Source organism: Leopardus geoffroyi, chromosome B2 (assembly GCF_018350155.1).
Source record: "Leopardus geoffroyi isolate Oge1 chromosome B2, O.geoffroyi_Oge1_pat1.0, whole genome shotgun sequence".
NCBI classification, from domain to species: Eukaryota; Metazoa; Chordata; class Mammalia; order Carnivora; family Felidae; genus Leopardus; species Leopardus geoffroyi.
This window is the reverse complement of record NC_059332.1, coordinates 137430448-137457600: the sequence shown is the minus strand read 5'-3', so window position 1 is coordinate 137457600 and position 27153 is coordinate 137430448. Positions and strand designations below refer to the sequence as shown.

The window sequence follows — 27153 nt, the reverse complement described above, 5'->3', positions numbered from 1 at the left end:
TGCTCATTAGATTTTCTTCAGTGACAAAGGTCCTCATCATCTTTGTGAGAAAAGGTTACAGCTTATTGAAGAACTGTGTCTGAAACTCCCCGTCCGGGACCCAGTAAGGAACACACCTGAAACCTGTCACGTGACTCTCAAAGAGCTCAGAGCTGCCATTGACGCCACCTACATGAAGCTCGTGGAAGACCGGGACAAGTGGAAGGACTACACTAGAAGGTAGTTGTGGAACTCTTTCTGGAGGCGGATCTGACCTGTCCTAATACTGTTAATTCCGAGATCAGTGCAAAACAAGTAATGGTGCATGTTTTGTCTTCAGCAATAAAGAAAATCAAATCGTGCGATCTCGCCCAGGCTCTTATATAAAAATGCTTCATTTAATAAAAATGGGTGTCAGTCAGAAACAGAGTGAAGCACTTTATTTGTGAGTGACCCAGATGTTATTTCTTTGAAGCGAATTTGCAGTTCCTTGCTCCCCGGTTCCCTCATAGTACTAGAGGGGGGCCTCTGCCGCTGGGTTTCTGTCTCCATCTGCTGGAGACAGAAGAGGCCAGACCTCAGGTGCTTCCTTCCTCCACGTGCTCAGGCCCTGGGACACCTCGTTTTCCTTAGCTGAACTCCTTCTCTTTCCTCCTATGTGAAAAGTGCCCAGAGGCACCCCTGCCCCAAGCTTCATGGTAAAGGAACAGTTCCTAGAAAATTTGTTACTTGACTTGCTCATCAGTTGATGGTTAAACTTCCATGAATAAAGTCAAAAGAGAAAATGTGTTTTAACCACTGGGATATTTTCTCCCTTTAATAAGAAGATACTTGTGTTATTTCAGAATTTCTGAGTTCTCATCTTGGATATCTGCAAAGGAGACACAATTGAAAGGGTTTAAGAATGAGCCCATCGATACCGCCAACCATGGAGAGATTAAACATGCCGTAGAGGTTAGTTCTGGGCCATATTTTGTGACTGGAAAATTTTCACTAATAAGAAAATTAATGGTAGACAAATGATACATATTTTTTCTTTCTGTAAAAAAATTAAGTTCTCAAAAACTGTCTTAAAAAGAAGTCTCCTCATGTTACTGGAGAGAAGAAGTGTGGAGGATTTTCTATTGAATTGTTGTTAGCTTTGAGACTTAGTCATACTCAGGGGTACCTCTAATACATCTTTAGCTAATGGGAAATCTTGAGAGGAAAATTGCATGCGTGGGCACGTAACACCGCAGAGATTTAAGAATTGTCGCGGGAAAACAAGAACACTATAGGTTTTTATACATTTTCAGGCATTCAAAAGGCAGCTCACAGAATGAGGGAATTGGGCAAGGTCTCTAAGCATCATTTCTCCTGTCACATTCAGTCTGGATCGGATCAGCTCTGTGAGCGTGGGTACAGCCTGATAAACGGAGCCAGCGGACGGAACCTCAAGCCTGAACCCAGTTCGCATCCTGTGAATGACCACAGCAACCTCCTCCTTCTTAGCATGGCCTATTCTGTCTTATGGGCACACGCCATTGTGAAAATCCTTATCTTTCAGCATTTTGAGCTCATGCAAGTCACACAGTAGCTGTTAATGAGAACGTGTTTCCTTTCTATTCCTATCTTCTGAGGTCCATGTTTTTCTAGTAAATTTATAATCCCTGTAAATGCTCGAGATCCTCAATAATGTCATGCTCTGCCTATAGGAGGATATCTATATTTGTCATTGGTTGCTATTATATAGTACCAAAAAAAAAAAAATTCACATCTTAGAATGAAGAGATCGCTTGGTTGTGGAACTAGTCATTTTCTGTTTGTGTGAATGTGCCCTGGAAGGTCCTCTGTAGCAGCACCTTGGGTTTCCTCATGCACCCGGAGCGTGTGTAGGAGGGAGAGGCTTCCCAGATCATCCCTCCCACGGTTCTCAGACCTTACAAGGGTCGAGGCTCCAGAATATTTCTGGCCTTGTCCTGACCAGTAAGCCCTCCCTTCCTGGATTAGAGCTGTGCTCCTATTTGCACATCCTACTATCTGGAGAACTGACTTCAATAAAGTCACAAAAATGAGGCATAAAATCTAAGTCAGTTAAGTTAAAATCAATTTTTAGGGCATCCATAATAATATTCAACAACTAAACTCTTCAAACAAAAAGAAATCAGCTCATTAAAAAAAGGGCTCTTTCAACCTTTTTTTTTTTTCTTTTTCTAAAAATATATTCCTTCCAGCTAACAGAAAATAAGATAATATATAATTTCCAATTTTGGTATCACATATTTTTCTACAGTACTTTTAGAAGCATTTTTATTTGTGATCAAAGGAATATCTATAGATATATGACCATCTAGTTATGAACTAAGCATCTAGTTAGCTTTTTGTTATGAGAGGTTCGATTTTACATATCAGGTTTTGGCATTGGGAAAGTTTTTTGTTTTTTGTTTTTTGTTTTCCTAGCACTTAGGGACTTTCCTTAAAGATGTAAATGAAAAGTGAAGTCAGCAGGCACTCTACTGATGAACAAATGCCTGGTTCTCCTACCTCCACCATATGAACTTTCTTAGGCTGAGTCCTTTCTTGATTCACAATGTATTTTGCTCATCAAAACTGTTCTTTCATTCCAGGAGATCAGAAATGGTGTTACCACAAAGGGCGAGACTCTCAACTGGCTGAAATCCAGGCTTAAAATTTTAATTGAAGTTTCTTCTGAGAATGAAGCCCAAAAGCAAGGAGATGAGTTGGCAAAATTATCTAGTTCTTTCAAGGCTCTCATAGCTTTGTTGTCAGAGGTATACCATTTACTCATACTCTAAATAGACAGTTCTGGGTGAGAAATCTGGAAGGCTCTTTTACTTTGGGTTGTGGTTTAAGAAGTAATTATATAAAGTATAGTTGAAACACAGTAGTGAAGATACTTATTCATATGAAGATTGGTGGGGAAGATGTTTGAATTACGGTTGGTGCCATTCTTGGATATGTTAATTCAGAATAATCACCTGTATCTAAAGTATAAAGCTTATCAGAGCCACACTTTTTACTCTTACTAAAAGCGTTGGTTCATGGTCAGTTGAAGCTATATTATAGAGGTTAGGTACACAGGCTTGGGAGTTCAACAAACCCAAGGTTAGAATTTAACTCTGATAGTCTGCTTCCTATGTAATCTTGACCTTGTCATTTAACATTTCTGGGCCTTGATTTTCTTTCTTATAAAACCTACTAGTGCCTATACTATACTTAGCACCTATACTCAGTGCCTGACAGTAAATGCTTAATAACCGATAGTTGATAATAATAAAATATTCCATTTTAACAGACCAGTAAAATCTATTTTATGCAAGACCTACTCATTTGAAATAACTTTTTTTTTAATGTTTATTTGAGAGAGAGCGACAGAGAGACAGAGCGTGAATGGAGGAGGGGCACAGAGAGGGGGAGACACAGAATTTGAAGCAGGCTCCAGGCTCTGAGCTATCAGCACAGAGGCTGATGCAGGTCTCAAATTCACAGACTGCAAGATCATGACCTGAGCTGAAGTCAATGCTCAACCAACTGAGCCACCCAGGCGTCCCAAGAACTACTCATTTTAAACTTATTAATACGTTTCAGTGTTTATATTCCTCTGTGGATTAAAATACACAAACCTATCTCCTTCATTTCTGGTAGGGCCCTTTCTACCCTCAGCAAGAACATTTTCACTGACCAGATTGCCATGCAAGTCAAATGAGTTTGTGCACGCGAAGATAATGTAAGAATGGAAAGTTGAAGAGACTGTTACTATTATTTCTTTTTTTTTTTTAATTTTTTTTTTAATGTTTATTTATTTTTGAGACAGAGAGAGACAGAGCATGAATGGGGGAGGGTCAGAGAGAGAGGGAGACACAGAATCTGAAGCAGGCTCCAGGCTCTGAGCTGTCAGCACAGAGCCCGATGCGGGGCTTGAACCCACGAACCGTGAGATCATGACCTGAGCCGAAGTCGGACATCCAACCGACTGAGCCACCCAGGCGCCCCTATTTCTTAAAGTCATTTATAAACTTGCATGGAAAAATGATCATCTGGATGACTTAAAGTTCCCTGATTCTAAAGATTTGGAATTCTCTGTAGATGTCCTTAATCTAACAGTTTGATCAACTAACCTTTTATATTTTCAATGCATGTAGATCTGTTTGAGACTCTAGCAGTGAATTTTCGTAAGCTCAAAATACTCTGAACTGCATGTGATTTTAGTTTTATGTGAAAATTTTGATATTATGTGTCAGTTTTCTTAAGAATTTTTGACTAATTGAAAAGAGTGATAGCATTAGTCAAATTTTGGAACATGAGTTATTTCAATCCTTTTGATAACCATCTTTCATGGCAATAGTCTAGTTGGCGCCACTGCCATACTTTAAGTAAAATTCTGACATCATTCTTCTCTATTCTTTCTTTGATAAAGAAGCTGGTAAGGGCAAAAATAATGGTTACAGTTTTAAAAAATAAATATATGTGCCAGTGATCTTTGATCCAAGACCTAACAAATAGTTTTAGTTACATCGATGGATGAGTTTATATTTTGTTCCACCCACACACACACACATAAAACACTTTGGCAGCCTTTAAAATTAGAAATTATCAGTCTCCCTAACACTTTACCAAACCCATTTATTTACTGTATCCTCTAAGTACTCTCATGACATTGCCCATGGGACTTGTAGCAAAAATCTATCTCTAACAAATAGACACATTAATTCTTTGCACATTCATCTACCTTAAACTTCTGCATAGTTTATATTCATATCTTTATATGTTACTTCATCACTAGTAAAAGCAAAGAAAGAATAATGGAAAACATTCATGTTGTTCATGTAAAGATTTATATTAAAAGATGGATTTGACACATTCAGTGCATCCTGTGATTATCAATCCATTTAGCATTTAAATTATTGTTGAACACGAAGTGTTTGCAATTGTCCAATGTAAGGCAAAAAAGGCTGTGGGTAGATTGACAATATGTAATGGTGAATCACTTCTTTCCACAAGAGCTGTGATTTACTGAGATCTGAAGTTTGTGGTTTTCATGGGTCTTATTGCTTTGTTTGAAAAATAGCACACTCAGGTTACCTGGGCCAAACTCAGAGCAGAAGCAGGTCAAAGAAAAAGATAAATTACAGAAAGAGAAACCGAAAGCTTCTGTGGAACACAAATGGTACACAACGTGAAAATCTTAGTGAAGCTGGAGAACGACTGGCTTGGAAAAGAAAAGATGCTGGTGTGGTGACACTGAACTAGAGGAAGCAGAAATTAGACAGAAGAGAAAGCTTAAATTTTAGGAAAAAGAATTCACTACATAGCCACAAAATTAGAAATTATGTTATGGTTATGTAAAAATACTGGAATTGCATTTTCAATAAATATTCTTTTCATCCCCCCCCCCAAACTTTTTCTCTAATTACTTTGAATAGGGTGGATTCAACTTTCTTATAATGCACTTTTATAACTTATAATTGGATTTCAGTCATGGGATTGTAATTAAAGGGATCCAGGAGATAATAGATACAATATACCCACTTTTGTTATCCTGCCTCAATTGCCAGGTTGAGTGGGCACAGAGCCCACCTCAAATGAGGCTTGCAATTCACATAAATGTCAGTTTACTAATAACTAAGTAAACCTCAAAAGTATATGAAAGAATAAAAGTTAGAGATCTGTGTATATATTTTAAGTTCTTGAGATAGACTTTACATGTATTCTTAAAATCTTTAAGATTACATGAGCATCATATGAGTTACAATTTTTCATGAAAATCTAGGTTGAAAAGATGTTAAGCAACTTTGGGGACTGTGTCCAGTACAAAGAAATAGTCAAAAGTTCCCTTGGAGAGTTGATTTCTGACTCTAAAGAAGTCCAGGAGCAAGCTGAGAAGATCTTGGACACTGAAAATCTGTTTGAAGCACAGCAGTTACTTCTTCATCACCAGGTAGGACGCGCTTTATCCAAGGCACTTATGTGAAGTTCATTAGTCACTGACAGAGCCAGAGAGATCAAGGGAAATGTACGTCCACAGGATGAGGGCAAAGGGAAGGGGGTGCAGGAAGGAATCCACTTGAATGGTTAAAAAAAACAAAACAAAAACTCGGTACCTCTGTTCTCTGTTCAGTATGAGCCATTTCAGAAGAGCCTGCAAGATAAATTCCTAGCCCAAGTGATTGAATGATATCAAAAAGTTCAAGGAATATTATAGAGAGAAAGTTGGTTGAGTGAGTTATGAAAACCTTCATAAAACTTGCTCACTTGTCCTTTTCGTATCAGAGAAGGAAAGCATAGAGATAAAGTGCTTCATATTTAAGATCACTATTCTTTGCCATAAGGTTAAAATCCTGCTCTTCGATTTACAACTTTGAATACATCTCAGTTTGGAAAATTATAAAGCACATGAAGTACCAGACTTTTCAGAATAGTATCCTCTTATGAAGGATTAGAACTGGAAGTAAAGAAATTCTGGTGCATGTATTGATAATAAACAATTTGAGCCAACTTACTTGCCAAACTCAATATAAGTAGAAGAATGATTCAAATCAAATATTTTAATAACAAAATTCTGGCTAACATAACGTATAGCAAAATGTTAGTTAATTTTATATATAATATATAAACATGGAAGTTGCATTAAGAGTATATGCATTAAGGGTGTGTATATATATATATGTGTATATATATATATATACACATATATATATGTATATATATATACATATATATATATATGTATATGAGTACATGTAAAACTGCAGCCTCTAGGCTTTATAGATTTATTTAATAATTATAAAAAGGCTGTGAGCACAAGAAAACACAATGCTTGGTATTACACTAGTCTCAATCATGGTAAAAGTTGTGTTTGAGTGTCAATTTAAGTCAGAGAAATGTGAGATTACAGATATTTACATTAATATTTTAAAACTCTTCACATTTCTTGGATCACATGCTTGGATATATGTCTTTGTTTACTTTGTGAAAATTCATAAGCTATGGATTTGAGGTTTGTACATTATACTTCAATAAAAAGTTTATTTTAAAACATAGCTTTCCTGAAATATCTCGGCAGGTTTATCAATCTGAATATACCCCAGAGTTAAATCTCTTAATATCAGCATTTTTACAGCATTAATGACTTAAAAAAATTAGAGTTGAGACTTTGTGATTTGGGGCAAAAAATAATTCTTTAAGGAGAATCAGGTCAAATGAATAGTTTCACCAAATTCCTTCCGGAGGAAAGGGCCCGCCTTCTACACAAAATGTGAAATGTTTAAATTTGTCTGCAGTTAAAACACCCAAGACCAAATTAATTGTATTGTTTATCATTAAGAACACAAAATATTTACAAATAATGTCCATTTTGATCAACATAGAGTCCCCATTGCCATTTTAACTGTTCAAGTTCACTTTTGAAATACAGTTTGGCCCCACACTGCCGAGAGGTTTTACCTTTCTGTACCTCTGCTAGAGTGCTGGTGTTTCTGTCCCTGCTTAGCCGCTCAGAGAGTAACATTTATCCCCATCTGTTGAACAAATGCTTCCAGCAAAAGACAAAGAGGATTTCTGCGAAGAAGAGAGACGTGCAGCAGCAGATAGCACAGGCTCAGCAGGGAGAAGGTGGGATGCCCGGCCAAGTCCGGGACGAGCTGCGGAAGCTGGAGAGCACCCTGGACAGCATGGAGCACAGCAGAGAGAAGCAGGAACGCCGCATCCAGGTAGGAGACCGGAAGTCTAGGATGGTGTTAACTTCCGGGTCACAGGTGATGTCTCCTTCTAGTGGGAGCAAACGTTTGTTCCCGCCTCTGATGTTCCAGGGCCGTGTTAAGTTTTTAACATGAGTTATCTCTCTTAATCGTCACATTAACCTTACTAGATGGGTATTAGAATTAGCACATTTTGCCCACTTGGAAGCTTAAAAAGAAAGGGATTGAGGACTTTCACAAAAGTCACAGAGCCGCGATCAGTAACAAAGCCAGAATTTTAATCCACACTTGTCCGAATCCAGGAATTAACACTGGATCGTTTCACTTTTCTGTGCAGTCCAGCAGCCATATGTTTATGCTTTGTTGTGATCTTGACACTTTTAAAAAGTTTCTGAAGAGTTGCTATCTGCTCATTCACTACCCCACTCCTCTCCCTTCTCTTTCTCCCTATTATTTTTCTTTTTTTGAAAGAGACTGGGAGGCTCTCTTTTCCATTATCCCTTATCTACATTTTGAGCAATATCCTTAGATTCATAGGACTTTACAGCTGGTAGAAAACTCAGGGTGCTAGTCTACACATCCGATTTTTGTAGGTGAATTGAAACTCAGAGTGAAATTCTTATAGGAGACATTAAGAGCATCTTTGTTCAGCATAACCGCATGAAATAGGAAGAGCATTAACTGGAAATTGACAGCCTAACAAATGAATGGAAATGTGAACAGTATTTTGTGACATGCTTTGATAATCCATAACACGATATGTTTATTTTTTTCAAATTTAGGTCACATTAAGAAAGTGGGAGCGATTTGAAACAAACAAAGAGACAGTGGTCAGATACCTTTTTCAAACAGGTTCCAGCCATGAGCGCTTTTTGAGTTTTAGCAGTTTGGAAAGTTTATCTTCAGAATTGGAACAGACAAAGGTATATCAATATGACTATGCAATCCCATGGTACTCATTATTCAGAAGAAAAGCTGTGTTTCTATTCCTTGTTACTATTAATTATTATAATTATTCATGTAATCAGTACTTATTGTTGACCTTCCACTCTTCAACACACTGGTCAAGTTGCTTTGGGGAATGAAAACATAAGATTTAAACATCAAGAACTAAGAGAAAGTTTTCACTGCAGTGGGAAATGGGTCGTTCCCTCACAGGCGGATACATTTAGAAAAAATCTCTCTGAAGGCAATAATATTTGTAACTGAAACTTGAAGGGCAAGTAAGACATAGAAAAGCAAAGCGTGGGACTGCAAATAAGCATTCTTCTAATGGGAAATGGCAGAAATATAACAGTGTATGGAAATTCGGTTTTAAAGCAGAAAGGCGCAAGTACAATTGTAATGGAAAGTTGACCACATCACAAAGACACGTGAAGGTCTAAAGCATTACTTGCTAGGCAACATGGAGCCCTTAAAGGTTTTTAAGAAAGAGAGCCACGTGATCAGAGCCGTACTTTAGGGAGATGCATTTTTAAGTGTTTTTAAGAAAATTGAAAGGGTGTAAGACTGGTGTCATGAGATCCAATTAGAAAGTTATTGCGTGTGCGTATTAACATGGACATGAGTCAGGGTAATGGAGGTGGCAGTGGTAACGGGTGCAAGAGACAGAGAGTAAAGGAAAAGATGAGGATCCCCAAGGTTCTGAGCCTAACAAACGCAATGAGAGTGAGACAGGAACTTGAAGGAGTAGCTGTCAGTTGAGGAAGATGACTGACACAGTGTAGGACAGATTGAGGTTGAGGCTCCAGTGGGACATCCAACAGAGAATATTTAGTGGGTGTGCTTCATGAGATCAAATACCTTAGGTAAGCTCAAATACCTTAGATGCCCAGAGTAGACCAATAAATTGTAGGAAGTATTTAGAGAGTTGTACGGGCTCTTTCGGTCTTTTTGCACATGTATTGGGTTAATAGAATGACTGAGTTAATGTGTTAGCCAATGTATAAGAAAGAAGACTCATGTTCATTGGTTAATAACAAGTAATCCCTGTGCTTCTTTTCTCTTACCAGAAAGGGCTTCTGTGTCTCTCATACTGCCAATTTTGTATTATTTCTTGTATCATTAACTCACTGAGGAGTTTAAAGTCTTATAAAGCCACAGATTTTTTCAATTCTGTATTATTTGCATCAGCCATTTAAAGAGAACATCACTTTTAATTTTAATGTTTAATTTTAATTATTTTATATATTAAAACTATATCAGGTATCTTTTATAAATACAAACAGATTTTGGGGGTTGATTATCATGGAGGTGTTTTGCCCAGATTCCATCCAGCACTTCTGATACCCTGTGGCTCTAATCCCTTTGAATTTGTGTATCAGCGGTAGATGAAACAAGTATAACCTTTTTAGTGTTATTATTAAATTTTTCCTTAGCCAGTAATGGTTTGGGATTGATTTAATAATGTGAGTTAACATTTATTGAATGTATACACATGCTTGTCTAATCACTTGACGTTTATCATCTTTCATCTACAAAACAGTCCTGAGAAATAGGTATCATTTTGAGTCCTGTTGGATAAATGAGGAAATACAAGGAACAAAGGTGTTAATGATTTTGTCCAAGATCTCAGGATTACTAACTGGTAAGGTTGGGAATCAAACCTCAGAGGTCTGAGTCCAGAGAATAAACCTTTAGCCACTAGATTTTTCATTGAAAAACTGAGCTACTTTACTGTTGATATGTGCTGTTACACAAACACGTCATCTAGAATAATTGTCCTCCACTTCTTCGCTCACTTGACATTGTTAATACAGCCTTCATTCCAGTTGTAGCCCTTGAGTGGTTGTGCTAAAGAACTTCAGTGCTTTCTGTCCACCAGCGTGTGGTAGGGAGTTCACAGCAATACCATGTTCATTCTTCACAGCAAGGCTTTACTGATGAGGAAATGAAAATTCAGAGTTCTATGACTCAAGATCACATGGCTAGTGAAGGATAGAGCGTGGTTTCAACTCCAGACCTGACTGACTCCAGAGTCTGTCCTTTCCTGCTATATCCTACTGCCACTCATATGTTTTCTTTTTAGGACTTAGAGATAAAGCCTTATAACATTATTCTATTTTGGCTTAATTTGGTTTCAGTCAACATCGTTCTGTCCTTTGGATTCCTCCTCTGCATTGTTCTTTCCCAATGCATAGCTCCTACAGAAGGCTCTCAGATGGAGAGCATGTAAGCATTTGCAAACATAATTCCACTTTCTCCATGATTTTTCCTGGGCTCTGGGAATCACCAGGAGGGGGAGGGATACTATTTTACAGTTTTGATTCTGTTCATGGGATTCTGAGAGATTATGATGGAATTCACAGTCTTCACAACTGAATCTACCATGACTGTAAGTTCATGTATAGCCACGGGAGATGCTTATAACCACAGAATTTAATGTGACATTAGCGAATACCAATTTTTAGGATATTATAAGTCTCTCTGCCATAAAAAGGAAGTTGTACTTACCCATTTTTATTGTCTCAAATTGCTGGGTATCTCTCTGAAGGAATGTTGATATTTCTATGAGGACTTTAAGCCTTTCAAGCATGAAGGTACAATAGTATTATGTAGTAACTATCTTACGTGGCATTATGTAATAATTCTAGGAGGATCTCCGTGGAAAGAGGTGGCTATCAGAAGTCTTACCTTTGAACATTATTTACATCAGATTTCTTCATTACCTATTTTGGAGGAGGGGAGTTTATGATCAAAATGAGAACCTCCTGGGAGCTTCTCTTACATGAGAAGAAATGAGACACTAGTTTTTTCACACAAGATTTTTTTCACACAGGATTTTCTCTGGGATTAGCTTTGCTGTTCAGTTTTCAATACATTTACCTGACAGAATTCGGGTAACAGCTCAAATTTACCAGTGCCTCAACCATATTAAATTAATTTTTGAACTGAAGTGGTTTGCTGTTAATGAAAATCAGTGTGGGAATTTTTAAACCATGTGCCACGCACTTCAAAATGAAATTGCTAATAAAATGCTAACAGTAACTTGACAAGAAAACCATTACTATCTGAATTTTATATGAAAGCCTGAAAAATAATTCACCAAAGTCAAACAACTACTAATTAGCAAATCCAGAGTTCTACTCCAGGTTTGACTGGCTCAGAACTTACCTTCTTTTCATCGCATAGTGTGTGGGTATGTAGTCAATAAGATTTAACAGCATTAAGATCAGATTATCTCTCTTTTCAGGGAATTAGTTAACAAAATGTTTCTTTATGGGAAAGTATCAGTGATACACCATATTGACTAAAATAGTCTTCAGTTAAATAAATAAGTATTTATATTAATTGGCCTAGAACTCTCTTATCTCTAAGGCTGAAAAAATCAGTCACTATTGATCATTGCCTGAACGGAGCCCATAATACACTGACATATTTGTGGGTAAGTTAGTTATTATAATGCGGCTTAAATTCTAAGCAATAAACCCAAACCAGGAAACCATGGAAAACATTCTTGTGAGAATTGTTGGATAATTACGAAGGTAGATATTTGACTGTGTATATAAAATGAAAATAATTTAGTGAGGTGTCTATTCTGGCCATGATGAAAATAAGTCGGGTCTTGTTGCTAAGAATATTATATTCTAATACTCATACATGTACGAATCCATCTATCCATCCATCTATTCTGGTAGAGATTCTGCAAGAATGTGCAATTTATTTGAGGGTAGAATTTAATAGCAGATGCCTTCCTAACAAGTATATTATCTTTTACTAGGAGTTTTCTAAACGGACAGAAGGTATTGCAGTCCAGGCTGAGAATCTTGTGAAGGAAGCTTCCGAGATACCACTTGGGCCCAAGAATAAGCAGCTGCTTCAACAGCAGGCCAAGACAATCAAAGAGCAAGTCAAAAAATTAGAAGACACACTTGAAGAAGAGTATGTGCTTGACAAGTCCTAAACTTTCTTCTCTGAGATAAAGTTTCATACAGCCTTTCCTGTCTATTGTATTCAAAACATTCTTTTAAAATCTCAAAGTGTCTGTGTATTTCAGCATGTTTTGAGGAAGCAACTCACAGTTCAACAGGAAGTGTCACCAAGACAGAAAACCATCATCTATATAGCAGAGCAGAAACAGTATGAGGGATGTGGTTTTGGCATTGTAAACCGATCTTGTTCATGAGAAAGCCATATCTATTAAATTCTGTGGCCTTCGTACAATCTCAAAAAAAGAACCAGTATTTAAGATAATTTTTGTACTGCATTATTCTGCTGTCACCAGTGAGGAAGAAGAAGAGACACTTTTGTTGTGTAAATGCTAGGCTTAAATATAGATAACACAGACCAAGTGTCTCCATCTCCAAGAAGTTTCCAGAGCTTGTTTACAATGCCTCAATATTTGAATTGTCACTGATTGATATACTAGTTCCAAAACTCAACTTCAAAAATTTATTTTACTTTTAAACATTTAATATTGCCTATGGTATGCTATTATGTACAAAATAAACACACAAAAAATCTGGAGGGGGAAAAATGTGTGAAGATACGGCCAACGTTCCTCAAAATAATATGGCTGCATATTTTTATTCAAAGTTCTTTACGGGCAGATCACGAACACCTATTATTCTTAAGATAGAGGACATAATTTCTAAGGTGAATTTTAATATGTGAAACTTGTTTTGAATACTAGTAACACCTTGAAATTAACATTGTACATCTGCCTAAACTTTAAAATTTGTTAAATAGTCTAAAGGAAATTAGGACTTAAAACTTTGAGAACTTTATTTTAAATACTATCCACCAAGTTATGGAAAAAAATGAAACTTCGAGTTTGCTGGAAAAGAAGCTACTTTTATTAGCAATGCCCATTTGAATCTGTCTCCTATGACAACTTGCAACATAACTTAGTTTGCATTACCTGTACTGATGAGAGCATTAGGCACATCCAGGGTATACATTTGAGACTGCAATATTATTTAATTTGACATTCAATGATGCCATTGCATTCTTCTTGATGTCTTCAAGTGCCTTTTGGTAAACAGGGAAATTCTTTCAGTTTTTTTTTTAACCCAAGGACTTACTTATCCGTTTAATGATACACTGTTAGTTTCTTAGTCTTTTTTTCTAAACTAAAAGCCATAATCACATGATTATATACGCATAGCTAATACAAACTGAATATCTATAGTTGAAATTTTGTTCACTAGATTTATAAGAAATAAAGCCCAAATTTTCTAAAAGCAGTTAGGGTGCTCATGTACAAGAATGTATAAGAGTCTTTTGGAATCAAGACTGTACAAACATCTAAGAATAGCTACAAATCATTATAGATTATAAATTGCAGGTTTAACTCTAATGATAAAACAGTTCCTGCAAGGCAGCATGGGATTCAGATTAAAAGCTCTATCTTGATTCATAAAGATGCATTTTATAAAGATCTTTGAGTATAGAGCATCCTTGCAGATCTCTGCTCTAAGAGCAAAAGGAGCTTGTCCACAAAATCAAGACTGCTAAAAGGCTCTGTGCACTGGAATCTATGTGGGCGGCTTCTTGAAAGTCCTGGCAGCTACTGGTCATGTGTAGAGTTTACCTAGATTATACCTGGATTCAAACCCCTTTGGACCCAGCAATATTTTGTTCGAAGCACAGTTCCTTTCATAACATAGTGTAGATACTACCTCGTTAAATGCTCATTCTCAGAGGAGATAGATAGGAAGACATGAGGACTCAGTACTCGGGTAGAATGTGCATTTTTTTCCTGTTCCAATAGTTTCAACTTGGACATGGTCACAAGTGTCTTCACTCTCTTTTCATCTGGTAATTTAAAGGAAACTGTACTGTTGTTTTCTATTAAAATACTGCATTTTCTTTACTTAATTTGGTTAATTTTAGTATTAAAACCATGGAAATGGTGAAAAACAAGTGGGATCATTTTGGCAATAATTTTGAGACCCTGTCCGTCTGGATAACTGAGAAAGAAAAAGAACTCAATGCCTTGGAAACTTCATCATCTGCCATGGACATGCAAATCAACCAGATTAAGGTGACCTGATCACACGTTACGTTTATAATCCATGTCTAGCTTTTAAGAACTCCTTTCTTACATTTCATCAAATGCTAGTTGGCCCCACGTCAAATCTCTCATTGCTATGTGACTCTATTAAAATTCAATTCACACAAAATGATGAGCTAAGAGGTCTTGATTGATACTGGGCAACACTTTATAGTTGGAATTATGTATTACTAGTTTCTGACTTATGCATTCAAAGTCAGCATTGTGTGCAATATCATTAAAATGTTTTTATGGTTACATTATTCTTTTCCTTGATTTTGAATTAACCCCACTGGAGTGTTCTGTTGATTCACTTATACAACATGAAATGTATTCATCATTTACAACTGTACTTTGTAAGTATTGTTCCAAATGTCTAGCTCAAGTATTAGTGGCAATTACCCTCCCAAACCACAAGGAGGAGAAATGACTTTCTCTGTAGGTGAAACAATCAGACTCTACTGCTCTAATGCTTTCATGTATGAAGGCCTTTGGGCACAAACTGAGATGCCCTGATACTTTAGCTCTCCCAGCTCTAAAATAACCATGTGCATAGACTGTCACTATTCACTTCATTCACATAGTTTAAGAAGAAAAGGGCTGAAAGACGTGAATTCTCTGTCTTTGATACATGTTTTACACGACACACTTACAAAATGCAGCCACTTCTTTTTCTATCTAATCTCATGTTTTTGGAAGGGGAAAACCCACTGCCATTTCATTCAATTAAAAATAGGAATATAAATACCAGGGTATTTCACAGTGTGGCTCAGAACAAGTCATTCCCGTGTGCGCTGCAGAAGGGTGCGATGGTGCTTAGCTAAGCTCACATTACCGTGCAGATTATCCTGGTTTACCACACATCTTTTGCACTCAAGGCTATGTGGAATCTGGTGTATGGAATCTGTTAATGTCTTGTGTGGTATACCAGGGAAAATAGATGCCAATCCACTAAGAAGTATTCAAGAAATATGTTTAATCTCTAACGCTGTTTTTAAAAGTTATCATTTAACCCTTTCACTACATCCTAAGAAAACAGGGAATAGCACATTTAAATAGTTTTATCAAAAATTTTCTTTCAAAAACTTTTGACATACCCTTTTTAATTTGCTTATTCTTGCCATAATTCATTTTATTGTTATTTCAACCTTAATTCATTTCCAGGACTTCTGAACTATATCAATGATCAAATGTCATCACCTCTTTACTCTTTGGGAAATGAAATGATTACACATTTTATTTTTAAATATATAAACATTCAATTGTAGATTTCCATGTCGTTAGATTAAAAAGACATTTTAATATTCCAATATGGCATTTTGGAAACTGTCTAAAATGTATCAAATGAATATGAATAATAGAAAAAAGTTTTTGCTAGAAATAAGCAAAGATGGTGTGGAATACATTAGTACTGTGGATTTAGGCTAATAGGTTCACTTTCTGTTTCCAAACCAAAGATGATATAGGAAATATTAGAAATAAGGTAACACTTGTCATAGCATTTCACTTGAAAACAACCTTAGGGTTAAACTTTATGAAGTATTTGCATTGTCACAAGGATATTTATCTAGAAGCCCACTTTTATGTTTCATTACATGCTATTCTAAATTGACTGATTTTCCTATTCTTAGTTGATAATTTACAAAAGATACACTGGGTCCATCTTCCATCTACCCTTTTTGGATTAGAATCCAACAGTATGATTACATAGTTTGCATTTATGAATTTGTTGGTGACACGTATTACTCTAAAATCTAAGAACTTCGGTCTTAATGAAGATTGCTTCACTGAGACACCCAAAACCCTTTTTGGCACCTAGGGGACGTAAATACATATTTGTTGAATTTATGAGTAATTTTTCTACAACATATCACCTTGAAAAACAGCAAAACAAAGAAAGGTTGTGTTCATGTTCAAATAACAAATCTCTATTAGAGATACCACTGTAGTTATGCATATGAAAAATAAAAATAAATAAGTGATGAGCACCTGGCACTAATCTGATGTAAATTATTCCTGATTGTCTCATCTAGGCAAGTTATTTCTGACTGTTGTCTCACATAGACATAAGTCACACATTTTTTTTTTCCCTAGGGTAGTTGTATTCTCCATTTAACTTACTTGAAACTGAGACTTGCCTGAAGTTTTGGCTTTATTTGATTGGAAGATTTGGCTCTTTTTCTCAGAGGAATCATGTTCATTCTCTTACGCATAAATAAGCCTCTATGTATATGATAGACATATCTCCTTCCCGCACCCACATCCTTAGTGGCCATCAGTGCTTTTCACGTGTTAGCGAATACATAAAGGATCGTCCCGCTCCAAATGGGAATTATAGTCTAGGTGCTTCACTGTAGAGGCCACAGCTAATGGGTAAGGCAGTGGTTCAGAGTGGAGCCCGCATCAGTAGGAGCAGCAGTGCCCGGGTATTTGTAAGAAATGCAAAGTCTAGGCCTCACCTTAGACCTGCTGAGTCTGAGTCCCTGTGGATGGGGCCAGGTGATCCTAATATCTTCCAAATTTGGAAACCACTGGCATAAAGACTAGATGATAAATTTGAAAAGGCTGGTTTTAGGTAAGAGTGGAATCAGAAAAGCTTTTGCCTTGGGAAAATATGAAATACTCAACCAAGTTAGAGGGAAATTGAGTGAATGTCAATACTAGCATTTCTATGAGTTATTGGAACACAATGCTCCCCAGATCCACTGGTTACAAGGCATAACTCACAGGATAAGCGGGAATTCTCTGTACCTTTAGAGAGACTTCCAGTTTTCGGTAAGACATGAACTACAAAAATAAAAAAAAAAAAAAAGAAATACAGGGACATCTCTCTGCTCACTTCACTGCAACAGGAGTAGGTATTTCCCTTTATTCTCTATGCAGGGAGCACTACCACCATCAGTTTGTATTTTTCAGACACCCTACACATCTCTCCTCCCCAAATAAGGTCAGGAAACATGATGTTTGTTCATAGTTGCTCTCTAATAGCCCAAGTATGTTGAAATGTCAGCTAAGAAAATCTCTCCTAATTTTCTCTCTGTGCAGATAATCTATTATTTCAGGAAGACAAGCTTGCTCAGCCTACATTGTCATTTTTCTTGTTTTAAATATTAGGTCATAATTCAGGAAATAGAAAGCAAGATCGGCTGCATTACAGAGCTAGAAGAAGCAGCTCAGTCTTTCGCTCAGTTTGTCACCACTGGAGAATCTGCTCGCATCAAAGCCAAGTTGACACAAATAAGAAGGTACTGGGAAGAACTCCGAGAGCATGCGCAGTGTTTGGAAGGAACAATCTTGGGACATTTATCTCAGCAGCAAAAGTTTGAAGAGAATCTGAGAAAGGTAAGAATGGGTCTGTGCGTGCCAAAGTTACTATTGCCTATTGCATTTATAATGAAATGCAATACATAGTCCAGAAAGAGTAGACTAAGGGAAGATACAATTTGCCAATCATTTACCAAGTTGTCAATGATGACCAACTCTTTAACTATCCACGGGGTTCCTTTGTTGAGGTAATATAAAAATATAATTATACATTGTGTTCAGATTAGGCATTAAGGCTTATCTATTCCTTTCAAACAGTGGGACACATCGATTTTAGATTTTTTAAAAAATATATCTATATATAGTATCATTATATTGAAAGTTATCCAGAAAGATAGGCATGCTGCTTCCTCAATAACTTTTTCTTCTTTGACATGCATTTTCCCCACCATTATTTTTGTATTTCACTAATGTTTTAGATCCAGAAGTCTGTGTCTGAATTTGAAGATAAACTTGCTGATCCAATTAAAATATGTTCTTCAGCCACAGAAACATACAAAATTCTCCAAGAACATATGGTAAGAGGAATCTGATAATTCCTGCTTGAAAACATAGTAAATATTTTTATGACAGTTAAACTTGAAAGGATTTTTATGTTACTTGGGGAACGATACAGATCAAACATACCTCACGTAACACAGGAAATATAAGTACGCAAGTAAGTCTTTATTAAAAAATTCATATGAAAGGAGTATTCATTTACAATGTATTTCTCATAATTAAGACATGTAACTTTTTCTGATTATAGTTTTAGTAAATTCTGTTACTTCTTGCAGGCATTATAAAAAATTAAATGTGCATAAAAAAACTGCATGTGCATAGAAGATTTTAGATTCTAACTCACTACACCCAGAGGTGCAAAGAATATGTTCTCACTAATCTTCCACTGATGACTAGTTTTTTTGGTCTGGTGCCTGAACTAGTAACTACTGTGAGGTGTTCTGCAAAGGAACAGACAGATGCCTTTGGTAAAATTTAGGGGAAGGAGCCGAGGGGGAGAATCAGGCATGAAAAAAAGCTTAAAAGAAATGTGTTAATTAATATATATATACACATTGTCCCTATATATATGCATGGATGCACACATATAATGTGCCTAGGGCAGGGGCTACAGTGATAGAAAGCAAACAGTTGACAAAGGAATACCTGCAAAGGGGAGTGGAATTTATATCATTTGAATACTTAAAATAAGAATGCATTTTTTTAGGGCACCTGGGTGGCTCAGTTGGTTAAGCAGCCGGCTCTTGGTTTCAGCTCAGGTCATGATCTCACGGTTTTCGAGTTTAAGCCCCACGTCAGACTCTGTGCTGACAGCATGGAGCCTGCTTAGAATCGTCTCTCTCCCTCTCTGTCTCTGCCCCTCCGCCGTTCACACTCTGTCTTTCTCCGTCTCTCAATAAATAAATAAACATTAAAAAAAAATAGTTGGGGCGCCTGGGTGGCGCAGTCGGTTAAGCGTCTGACTTCAGCCAGGTCACGATCTCGCGGTCCGTGAGTTCGAGCCCCGCGTCGGGCTCTGGGCTGATGGCTCAGAGCCTGGAGCCTGTTTCTGATTCTGTGTCTCCCTCTCTCTCTGCCCCTCCCCCGTTCATGCTCTGTCTCTCTCTGTCCCAAAAATAAATAAACATTGAACAAAAAAATTAAAAAAAAAATAGTTAACTAAGTCAATAACTGAGTACCAGAGACGATAATATTCTATTTTTTCTAACATTTAGACTTCTTAAAGCAGATTATTTTTTTCTCTGTCATCATTTATGATCTGTACAATGAAGATATTGAAAGAACACAACTCTTAAGATTCTTATGAAGATTAAATGCGTTTATATGAAATGTACATAACATCGAGGCACCGTTATTATCACTTCTGTTAGCAAACATGTCAGCTATATCACTCCCCATATATTTTTGATAGAGATGATTGCATGTTACATATAGTTCTTACAAATTAAACAGAGCGTGTTTTAAAATATGTATTTGGCATAAAATGAATAATAATTTTCACAAATTATCTGCATCGTTAAGGGAAAGTTGAAATTATTCAGATATACAGCAATAAATTCTTATTTGGGGAAAAACCTTTCCATTTTCATTTTTGACTTCTATATGCATGAAGTAACTCACTGACATTGTCTTGCTGAAGATCACGGACAGAGTCATTTTTATTACATTCCTGGTTATCATGACTTAGGGAAAATTTGGGGTGGTGACGGGTCTCAAAGAAAGACGTAAGCCTCATTTCTTGATGTTGTGCTTCCTTTCCTTTCCTTTTGCCTCATGTCAGGATCTCTGCCAGGCCCTGGAGGCGCTGAACAGTGCAGTGACCACAGTCTCAGCCAGCGCCCAGAAGGTGGCTAACAGAGCCACCTCCTCCGTTCAAGAGGCCGCGGCCCTGCAGCAGAGGTACGAGGAGACACGGAGTCGGGCCAAGGAGAGGCAGGCTGTGCTCGAGAACCTGCTGGCCCACTGGCAGAGGTGAGCCACTTTCCTTCCCGAGTTGGCAGCATGGATTTCAACTGCCACTCGTAGGTAGGAAATTCTGGACCAGCTGTTGGGAAACAGTCATCCCAGTTGTAAACGCATCAACTCATGTGTCTAATATGGGAACATCTTGGTCTTTGTTAGATGATGAAGATCCCTGAGAGTGGAGAGGATATATATGTACCTTCGTATTACACAGATAGAAACGTGTGTACAAATACATATATGAACGTGAAGGGAATGGGCTTTTTATTCTTCTTTTGCCTTCATGTCTAGGAATAATGTAACCAACATTGTATTATTTGTAATGGTTAGTGTTGGACCCTGCAACTTTGGAAAGGTTTAGTTTTCTGGCATGATAATCTTGGATTAATTTGTTTCTCACCTCTGCTTTCTTTAGGCTAGAGAAAGAATTGTCAACCTTTTTAACCTGGTTAGAGCGGTGTGAGGCAATAGCCAGTTCTCCAGAAATGGACATTTCTGCAGACAGAGTCAAAGTAGAGAGTGAACTTCAATCAATACAGGCAAGTTTATGTTCACATTTTCTCTTTCCTTGACTTTGAGGGTTTCCCACACTCTTGGTCCTGCTGCCTTTCTGTTTTATTGTACACTGACATTGTTCATTAATCGCCCAAAGAGTCGCTCCTCAGAAGGAGAAGTCAGTCCCAGTGACTGTTTCCTGCCCTGAGGTTAGAGAGCAATCATCAGTCCACAATGAAAAACAAGTTCTTATTTTTTTAAAAATACACCATAAGGTGTTCTAAGAAGGGAAGTCACAGCTCTTTTTCTTAAAAATGACACAAAGATATCTGGCCACATAAAACTATTCCTATACATCTCTACACAGAACGTAAGTGCTATGTGGGTTAGGGGACCAGGAGGGGGCTGAAGGCTCTGAGATCCCTGCATCCGGGCACAGTATCTGCCAAACTGCCTCACACTGTGCTCTAACATTCCTTGTACATCCACACAGTCTGGCTGTGTGTGTTTTGTCCTGCTCAGCCTAGGTCCCAGTTCTGCTTTATGATCTTTCCTGCCATCCACAGGCTATGTACTCCTTCCTCTGAAACCTGTAGCACGTTTGCTTGTATCACACACATTGGCCTCATTCAGGAGGGGAAAAAGCATGGTGACAGGCATCTGCTATGTGCCACGCTACATTATAATCCCACTCAACGCCATGTTACGAGTGTTTATCTTCCATCTCGTATTAGATGGGAACCACAATTTTTATGCACCACTCACAGCACCTCAGAGATTCGTTGCCTGATTAAAAATAAGTCGTTCTGTGGCATGAAAACAAAATGAAGAGCCTTAAAGTTTCCCAGTTTGGGATATAGTCTCTAAAGGAAGAGGGAGACCATGTTCCTGGTACCCAGAATTCCATGTCTATTATTGTTAGAAATGCATTGTTTCTCTTTAGCAATAGCTTTTCTTTGATTCACTTGACCTCCTCCGTTTCTTCATCTTGAAAGCAATTCTGCAGAAAGAAAGTTGCCTAACTCAATAGAACTCAGACTTCAGAAAACGAATTCAGGACTTAGTAGCATTTTAAATGTTTCATTAAAGGTTAAGCAAATTCATTCTCAATCGGGTAATAAAAACTCTCTTTAGGCCTGGTCCGAATGACTTCTGTTTTGCAAAGCCTTTGGACAACAACCACCTGTGTCACATGGTCCTTCTTAGTTGATCATGCTGGGATGAGATCTACAATGTTTTCTGTTTCTTTCAGGCACTGCAAAACGAACTTGTATCCCAGGCCTCAGTCTATAGCAACCTTTTGCAATTGAAGGAATCACTATTTTCAGTGGCCTCCAAAGATGATGTGAAAATGATGAAACTACATTTGGAGCAGTTGGATGAGAGATGGAGAGATTTGCCACAGATAATTAGCAAAAGGTTGGGTTCTCTAAAAAAAAATAAATAAATTATATCATTCTTTTTTAAAAATGGTTAGCATATAAGGAAGAAAACAGAGTTTTGTTTGCTTTTACTTAACCAAGCTATTCAGATAAGTATAGATGGGGGAAAAATTACTTTATCATTTAAAAAATAAAAGTGCTCCAGCAAAGGAAATAGTCAACAAAACTAAAAGACAACCTACTGAATGGGAGAAGATATTTGCCAATGACATACCCAATGAAGGGTTAGTATACAAAATATATAAAGAACTTACAAACAAAATATATCAATATGTAAAGAACTTAATAACTGATACAACTCAACATCCAAAAAACAAATAATCCAATTAAAAAATGGGCAGATGACATGAACAGACGTTTCTCCAAAGACGTGGAGGCGGCCAACAGATACATGAAAAGATGCTAAACATCACTTATCATCAGAGAAATGCAAATCAAAACCACAATGAGACTATCACATGACATCTGTCAGAATGACTAAAATCCAAAACACAAGTGTTGACGAGGATGTGAAGAAAAAGAAACCCTCATGCACTATTGTGGAAATGCAAACTGGTGCAGTCACTGTGGAAAACAGCATGGAGGTTCCTTGAAAAAATTAAAAATAGAATTACCATGTGATCTAGTAATTCCACTATCGAGTATTTACCCAAAGAATACAAAAACACATTTGAAAAGATATATGCATCCCTATGTTTACAGCAGCATCATTTACAACAGCCAAATTATGGAAGCAGCCCAAGTGTCCATTGATAGATGAATAGACAAAGAAGACGTGGTGTGTATACAATGGAATATTACTCAGCCACGAAAAAGAATGAAATCTTACCATTTGCAACAACATGGATGGATCTAGACGGTATATGCTAAGCAAAATAAGTCAGTCAGAGAAAGACAGATACCATATGACTTCACTTATATGTGGAATTTAAGAAACAAAACAAATGAGCAAAGAAAAAAAAAAAGAGACAAAGTTAAGAAACAGATTCTTAATTATAGAGAACAAACTGATGGTTACCAGAGGGGTGGTGCATGGGGGAATGGGTGAAATAGGTGAAGGGGATTAAGAGCACTTATTGTGATGAGCACTGGATAATGTATAGAGTTGTTGACTCACTATATTGTACACCTGAAACTAATATAACCCTGTATGTTAACTATAGTGGAATTAAAATTTGTTTATTTATTTATTTATTTAAATGCTTTATTATTTATTTTTGAGAGAGAATGTGAGAGTGCTAATGAGGGAGGGGCAGAGAGAGAGGGAGACAAACGATCCAAAGGGATTAGCACAGAGTCCGATGTGGGGCTCAAACTCACAACCTGTGAGATCGTGACTGAGCCCAAATCAAGAGGCTTAAGGGACTGAGCCACCAAGGTGCCCCTGGAATTAAAGTTTTTAAAAAAGAAAGAAAAGAACCTTAAAGTGCTCAAAAATTAGCATTTCTGATGAGCCTCAGTCCAAAATTTCAGTCTTACATTTAGGGCAAATGATCAAACTGGTTGAAATATATCGAAACAGGAAGGGTTGCTCATGTTTGTATTGTTTCTGCCCAAGCTGTTTGTGTACAGGAAAAAAATGGTAATTAGAATTTTGCCTCACATGGTATTCCTCCACTGAGGCAGTCGCAGTGTGGTGCAGGGCTGTATCAGATGAGGTCAGAGAAGTTGACTATGTGGGTCCCTCATAGACCACAATTTTGGTTTTGGAGTTCACCTTCCTAGGTGCTACAGGAAATTGCCTCCACGTTTAAGCTTGGCAGATAATGTTCTGGTTATATTAAAACCATTCCTGGCTGTTACCTAGAGAGCGAATTGTAGGGTCTTGATTTGTCATTGTATGTATGACCACATCACTGTTGCCCTCGTTTAAACTTACTGCAAAAATATGTCATTGTCTTTTTCTGTTCATCTGCGGGACGTTTTAACTTTTAACACCTTTCTCTACATAGGATTAATTTTCTTCAGTCTGTGGTCTCTGAACACCAGCAATTTGATGAACTGCTGCTTTCCTTTTCTGTCTGGATTAAGCTATTTCTCAGTGAATTACAAACTACTTCGGAGATAAGCATAACAGACCATCAGGCAGCATTTGCTAGGCACAAGGTAAAGTGCATTCTTTTAAGATCAAAGAATTTATTCATAAAAGAGAGTCCTTGAATTATAAAGAAAAGCACTATTTTTTTAAAATATCCAACCATTTGACAGCAAGTTAACCTTGCATTCATATGCAAATGTTTTAATAATTGAGCATATGGGTCCAGGCAATGTGTTATGCAGATCAATTAAGCAGATAAAACCACTTCAGATAAAATAGGCAATCACCTTAAGACACTTACTTCGAAAAATGATTTCTAGGGTAAAGGGACAAGAATGCTCATTTTTAAACTTCTTGGTTTGTTTTGTTCCAATGTTGAAAACAAATGTTGCAGGATTTTTTACCTTAAGACCCAGGGTTCCTTGTCTCGCTGCTTTGAAGAATGAAGAGGTGGACACAGAATAAAATGAGCAGCAGGCACAAGCTTATTAGAGTTTAAGATCAGAAAGTAAGAATAGTATGAAAGCTCTCTTTAAAGAGAAGGGGCATTCATGGGGCGCCTGGGTGGCGCAGTCGGTTAAGCGTCCGACTTCAGCCAGGTCACGATCTCGCGGTCCGCGAGTTCGAGCCCCGCGTCGGGCTCTGGGCTGATGGCTCAGAGCCTGGAGCCTGTTTCCGATTCTGTGTCTCCCTCTCTCTCTGCCCCTCCCCCGTTCATGCTCCGTCTCTCTCTGTCCCAAAAATAAATAAACGTTGAAAAAAAAAATAAAAAAATAAAATAAAAAAATAAAGAGAAGGGGCATTCAAAAGTGAATGGCCGAGACTAGGGGCACCTGAGTGGCTCAGTTGGTTGAACGTCCGACTTCTTTCCCTATCATACTAATAGTGAATTCCAATGCTTTAATGATACAGTTTTTCTGAATTACTCTTTAGCCTGAAAGTTATATAAAATTCACGATTTATTTTCCTTATTTATAAATTATATATAATATCCATCCTGGCATAAAAAAATATTTAAAAAATCAGATATTGATCAAGTATTGGGGTAGTTGGAGATAAGCTACATAATAAACTTATAACAATATTTAATGATAAAACATTTAATATTTATTGAGTGCTCACTTTGTGCCAGCTTTGCTAATCGGATTTCCCCAGAGGAATAGTACTTGCTCATATCGTTATGACCTCAAGTAGTTTTATCACTTAGAGCAAGATGCCCACTGAAGTTGGGCTCCTACCCTAGAAAGAGACAGGGAGATGGGGGCACTATCTTCCTTCATGATTATATTTCAAAAGTGTTACCAAACTGAAAAGAGTTCATTTGCCATCATGCAACAGAAAACCAAATACCATAGCACTGGGCTTTTGCAGAGGGAAAGATTTATTGCCAAGCACAGAGATAAGAGGCTGGCTCAGATTTGTCTCCCCAGAGGATTGGGGTTGGGTGCATTTAAGGATAAGGAGTTAAGATGGATATAGGGGAAAAGGGAGGTATTCTCCTTTCTGAGCTGTGCATTCAGGAATTGTGTCTTTCATGGGACACATGTTCATTAGGTGGCGGTGTGAGCATGACCAGCTGGGGGAGATGGAGGGGTATATCATCATAGAGGTTACTCTATATCACTTTTGGTCCCTTCTGCACAACTGCAAGGATTCTTCCCAGCTTGCTCTAGTCTTTGCTCATCTGTGGTCACTCAGCTTCTACAACAAAACAAGCTCATAAATCAGTCACATCAACCAGAGTTTCCTTAGGGTAAAGCCATCAAGCATTTGTTAACTCAGTGTGTTGGTTTGGAAAGGATGTCTCCCATGTTCCTGAGAAACATTCTTGGGTTGTAACTGTACAGAAACTTTTAAAAAGATTTCTATCTCAAAAGGGCAGAGAATGAATTTGTAAATTCTCCTAAGTCAAGGCTCAAAGAAGCTTTCTAAAGTATAATAGTCAAGCTGAGGAGAATATTAAGGCCATTGTGGTCAAGATTAAGATAGTAATTTCTCTTTAATGGGAGCCATGCTGAGATTGTTAGCAATGCTCTAAGAGATTTCAAACATGATTTATTGTGAGCAAGTCAGATTTCCTATACAATAGTCTCATGGAGTTCATATTCATTTCTGTAAAGGAGGGAGCTAAAACCTGTGTATTTTCATCTGCTTCACCCAGTGCCTCTGACGAGAGGCTAATCTATTCCTATTATTCTTTCCTACAACTCTGTTAGAATTAGCTTTAGTGTGTGTGTGTGTGTGTGTGTGTGTGTGTATTAAAATTTTCAGACTACAATATATTTTATATATAGTATATATATATAGTATTGTTATTATATATATATATATATATATATATATACACACACACATATATATGTATATATACATGAGAGAGAGAGCAAGGGAGAGAATTGTTAAAAAACAAAAATTTAACTGAGTAAATCTGAAGATCTAACTGGCTTTATTAAATAATTTGTGAATCAGGCAGTATCCCTTCCAGCAAATAGGAAGGAGCTCAGAGGGGTTGTACAAAATGGAAGGTTTTCCCAGGAAGGAAAGTGGGACAAGGAAGTTCTTAGCAAAAGAAAAGAAAAGATCCTTTCAGGCAAGGTCACTTTCCCTTAGGGGTTGAGCTGGGGTCTTATCTTGTAGATTACCTCATCTTCCTTGGATGGGGGAGGAGGGAGGAGAGGACCCTTGTGACAGATTACCTCGTGGCCAGAAAACTCCTGACTG

At 37.4% G+C, this 27153-nt stretch overlaps 1 protein-coding gene across 22 annotated transcripts in view; it reads left to right on the top strand.

Moving 5' to 3' along the window:
- Positions 1-27153, top strand: part of SYNE1 (spectrin repeat containing nuclear envelope protein 1) — a 482603-nt gene that overhangs the window by 182954 nt on the left and 272496 nt on the right. For all 22 annotated transcript variants that reach the window (XR_006717653.1, XM_045500062.1, XM_045500061.1 and 19 more), the window contains 14 exons: positions 11-219; positions 825-933; positions 2586-2750; positions 5750-5917; positions 7518-7688; positions 8459-8599; positions 12397-12557; positions 14511-14661; positions 17785-18012; positions 18414-18512; positions 20276-20466; positions 20873-20996; positions 22205-22371; positions 24347-24500. Coding sequence is in view for 21 of the 22 variants with exons in the window: in XM_045500062.1 (XP_045356018.1) it covers positions 11-219; positions 825-933; positions 2586-2750; positions 5750-5917; positions 7518-7688; positions 8459-8599; positions 12397-12557; positions 14511-14661; positions 17785-18012; positions 18414-18512; positions 20276-20466; positions 20873-20996; positions 22205-22371; positions 24347-24500 (2238 nt within the window). In the remaining variant the exon portion in view is untranslated. The remainder of the gene's footprint in view (positions 1-10; positions 220-824; positions 934-2585; positions 2751-5749; positions 5918-7517; positions 7689-8458; positions 8600-12396; positions 12558-14510; positions 14662-17784; positions 18013-18413; positions 18513-20275; positions 20467-20872; positions 20997-22204; positions 22372-24346; positions 24501-27153) is intronic.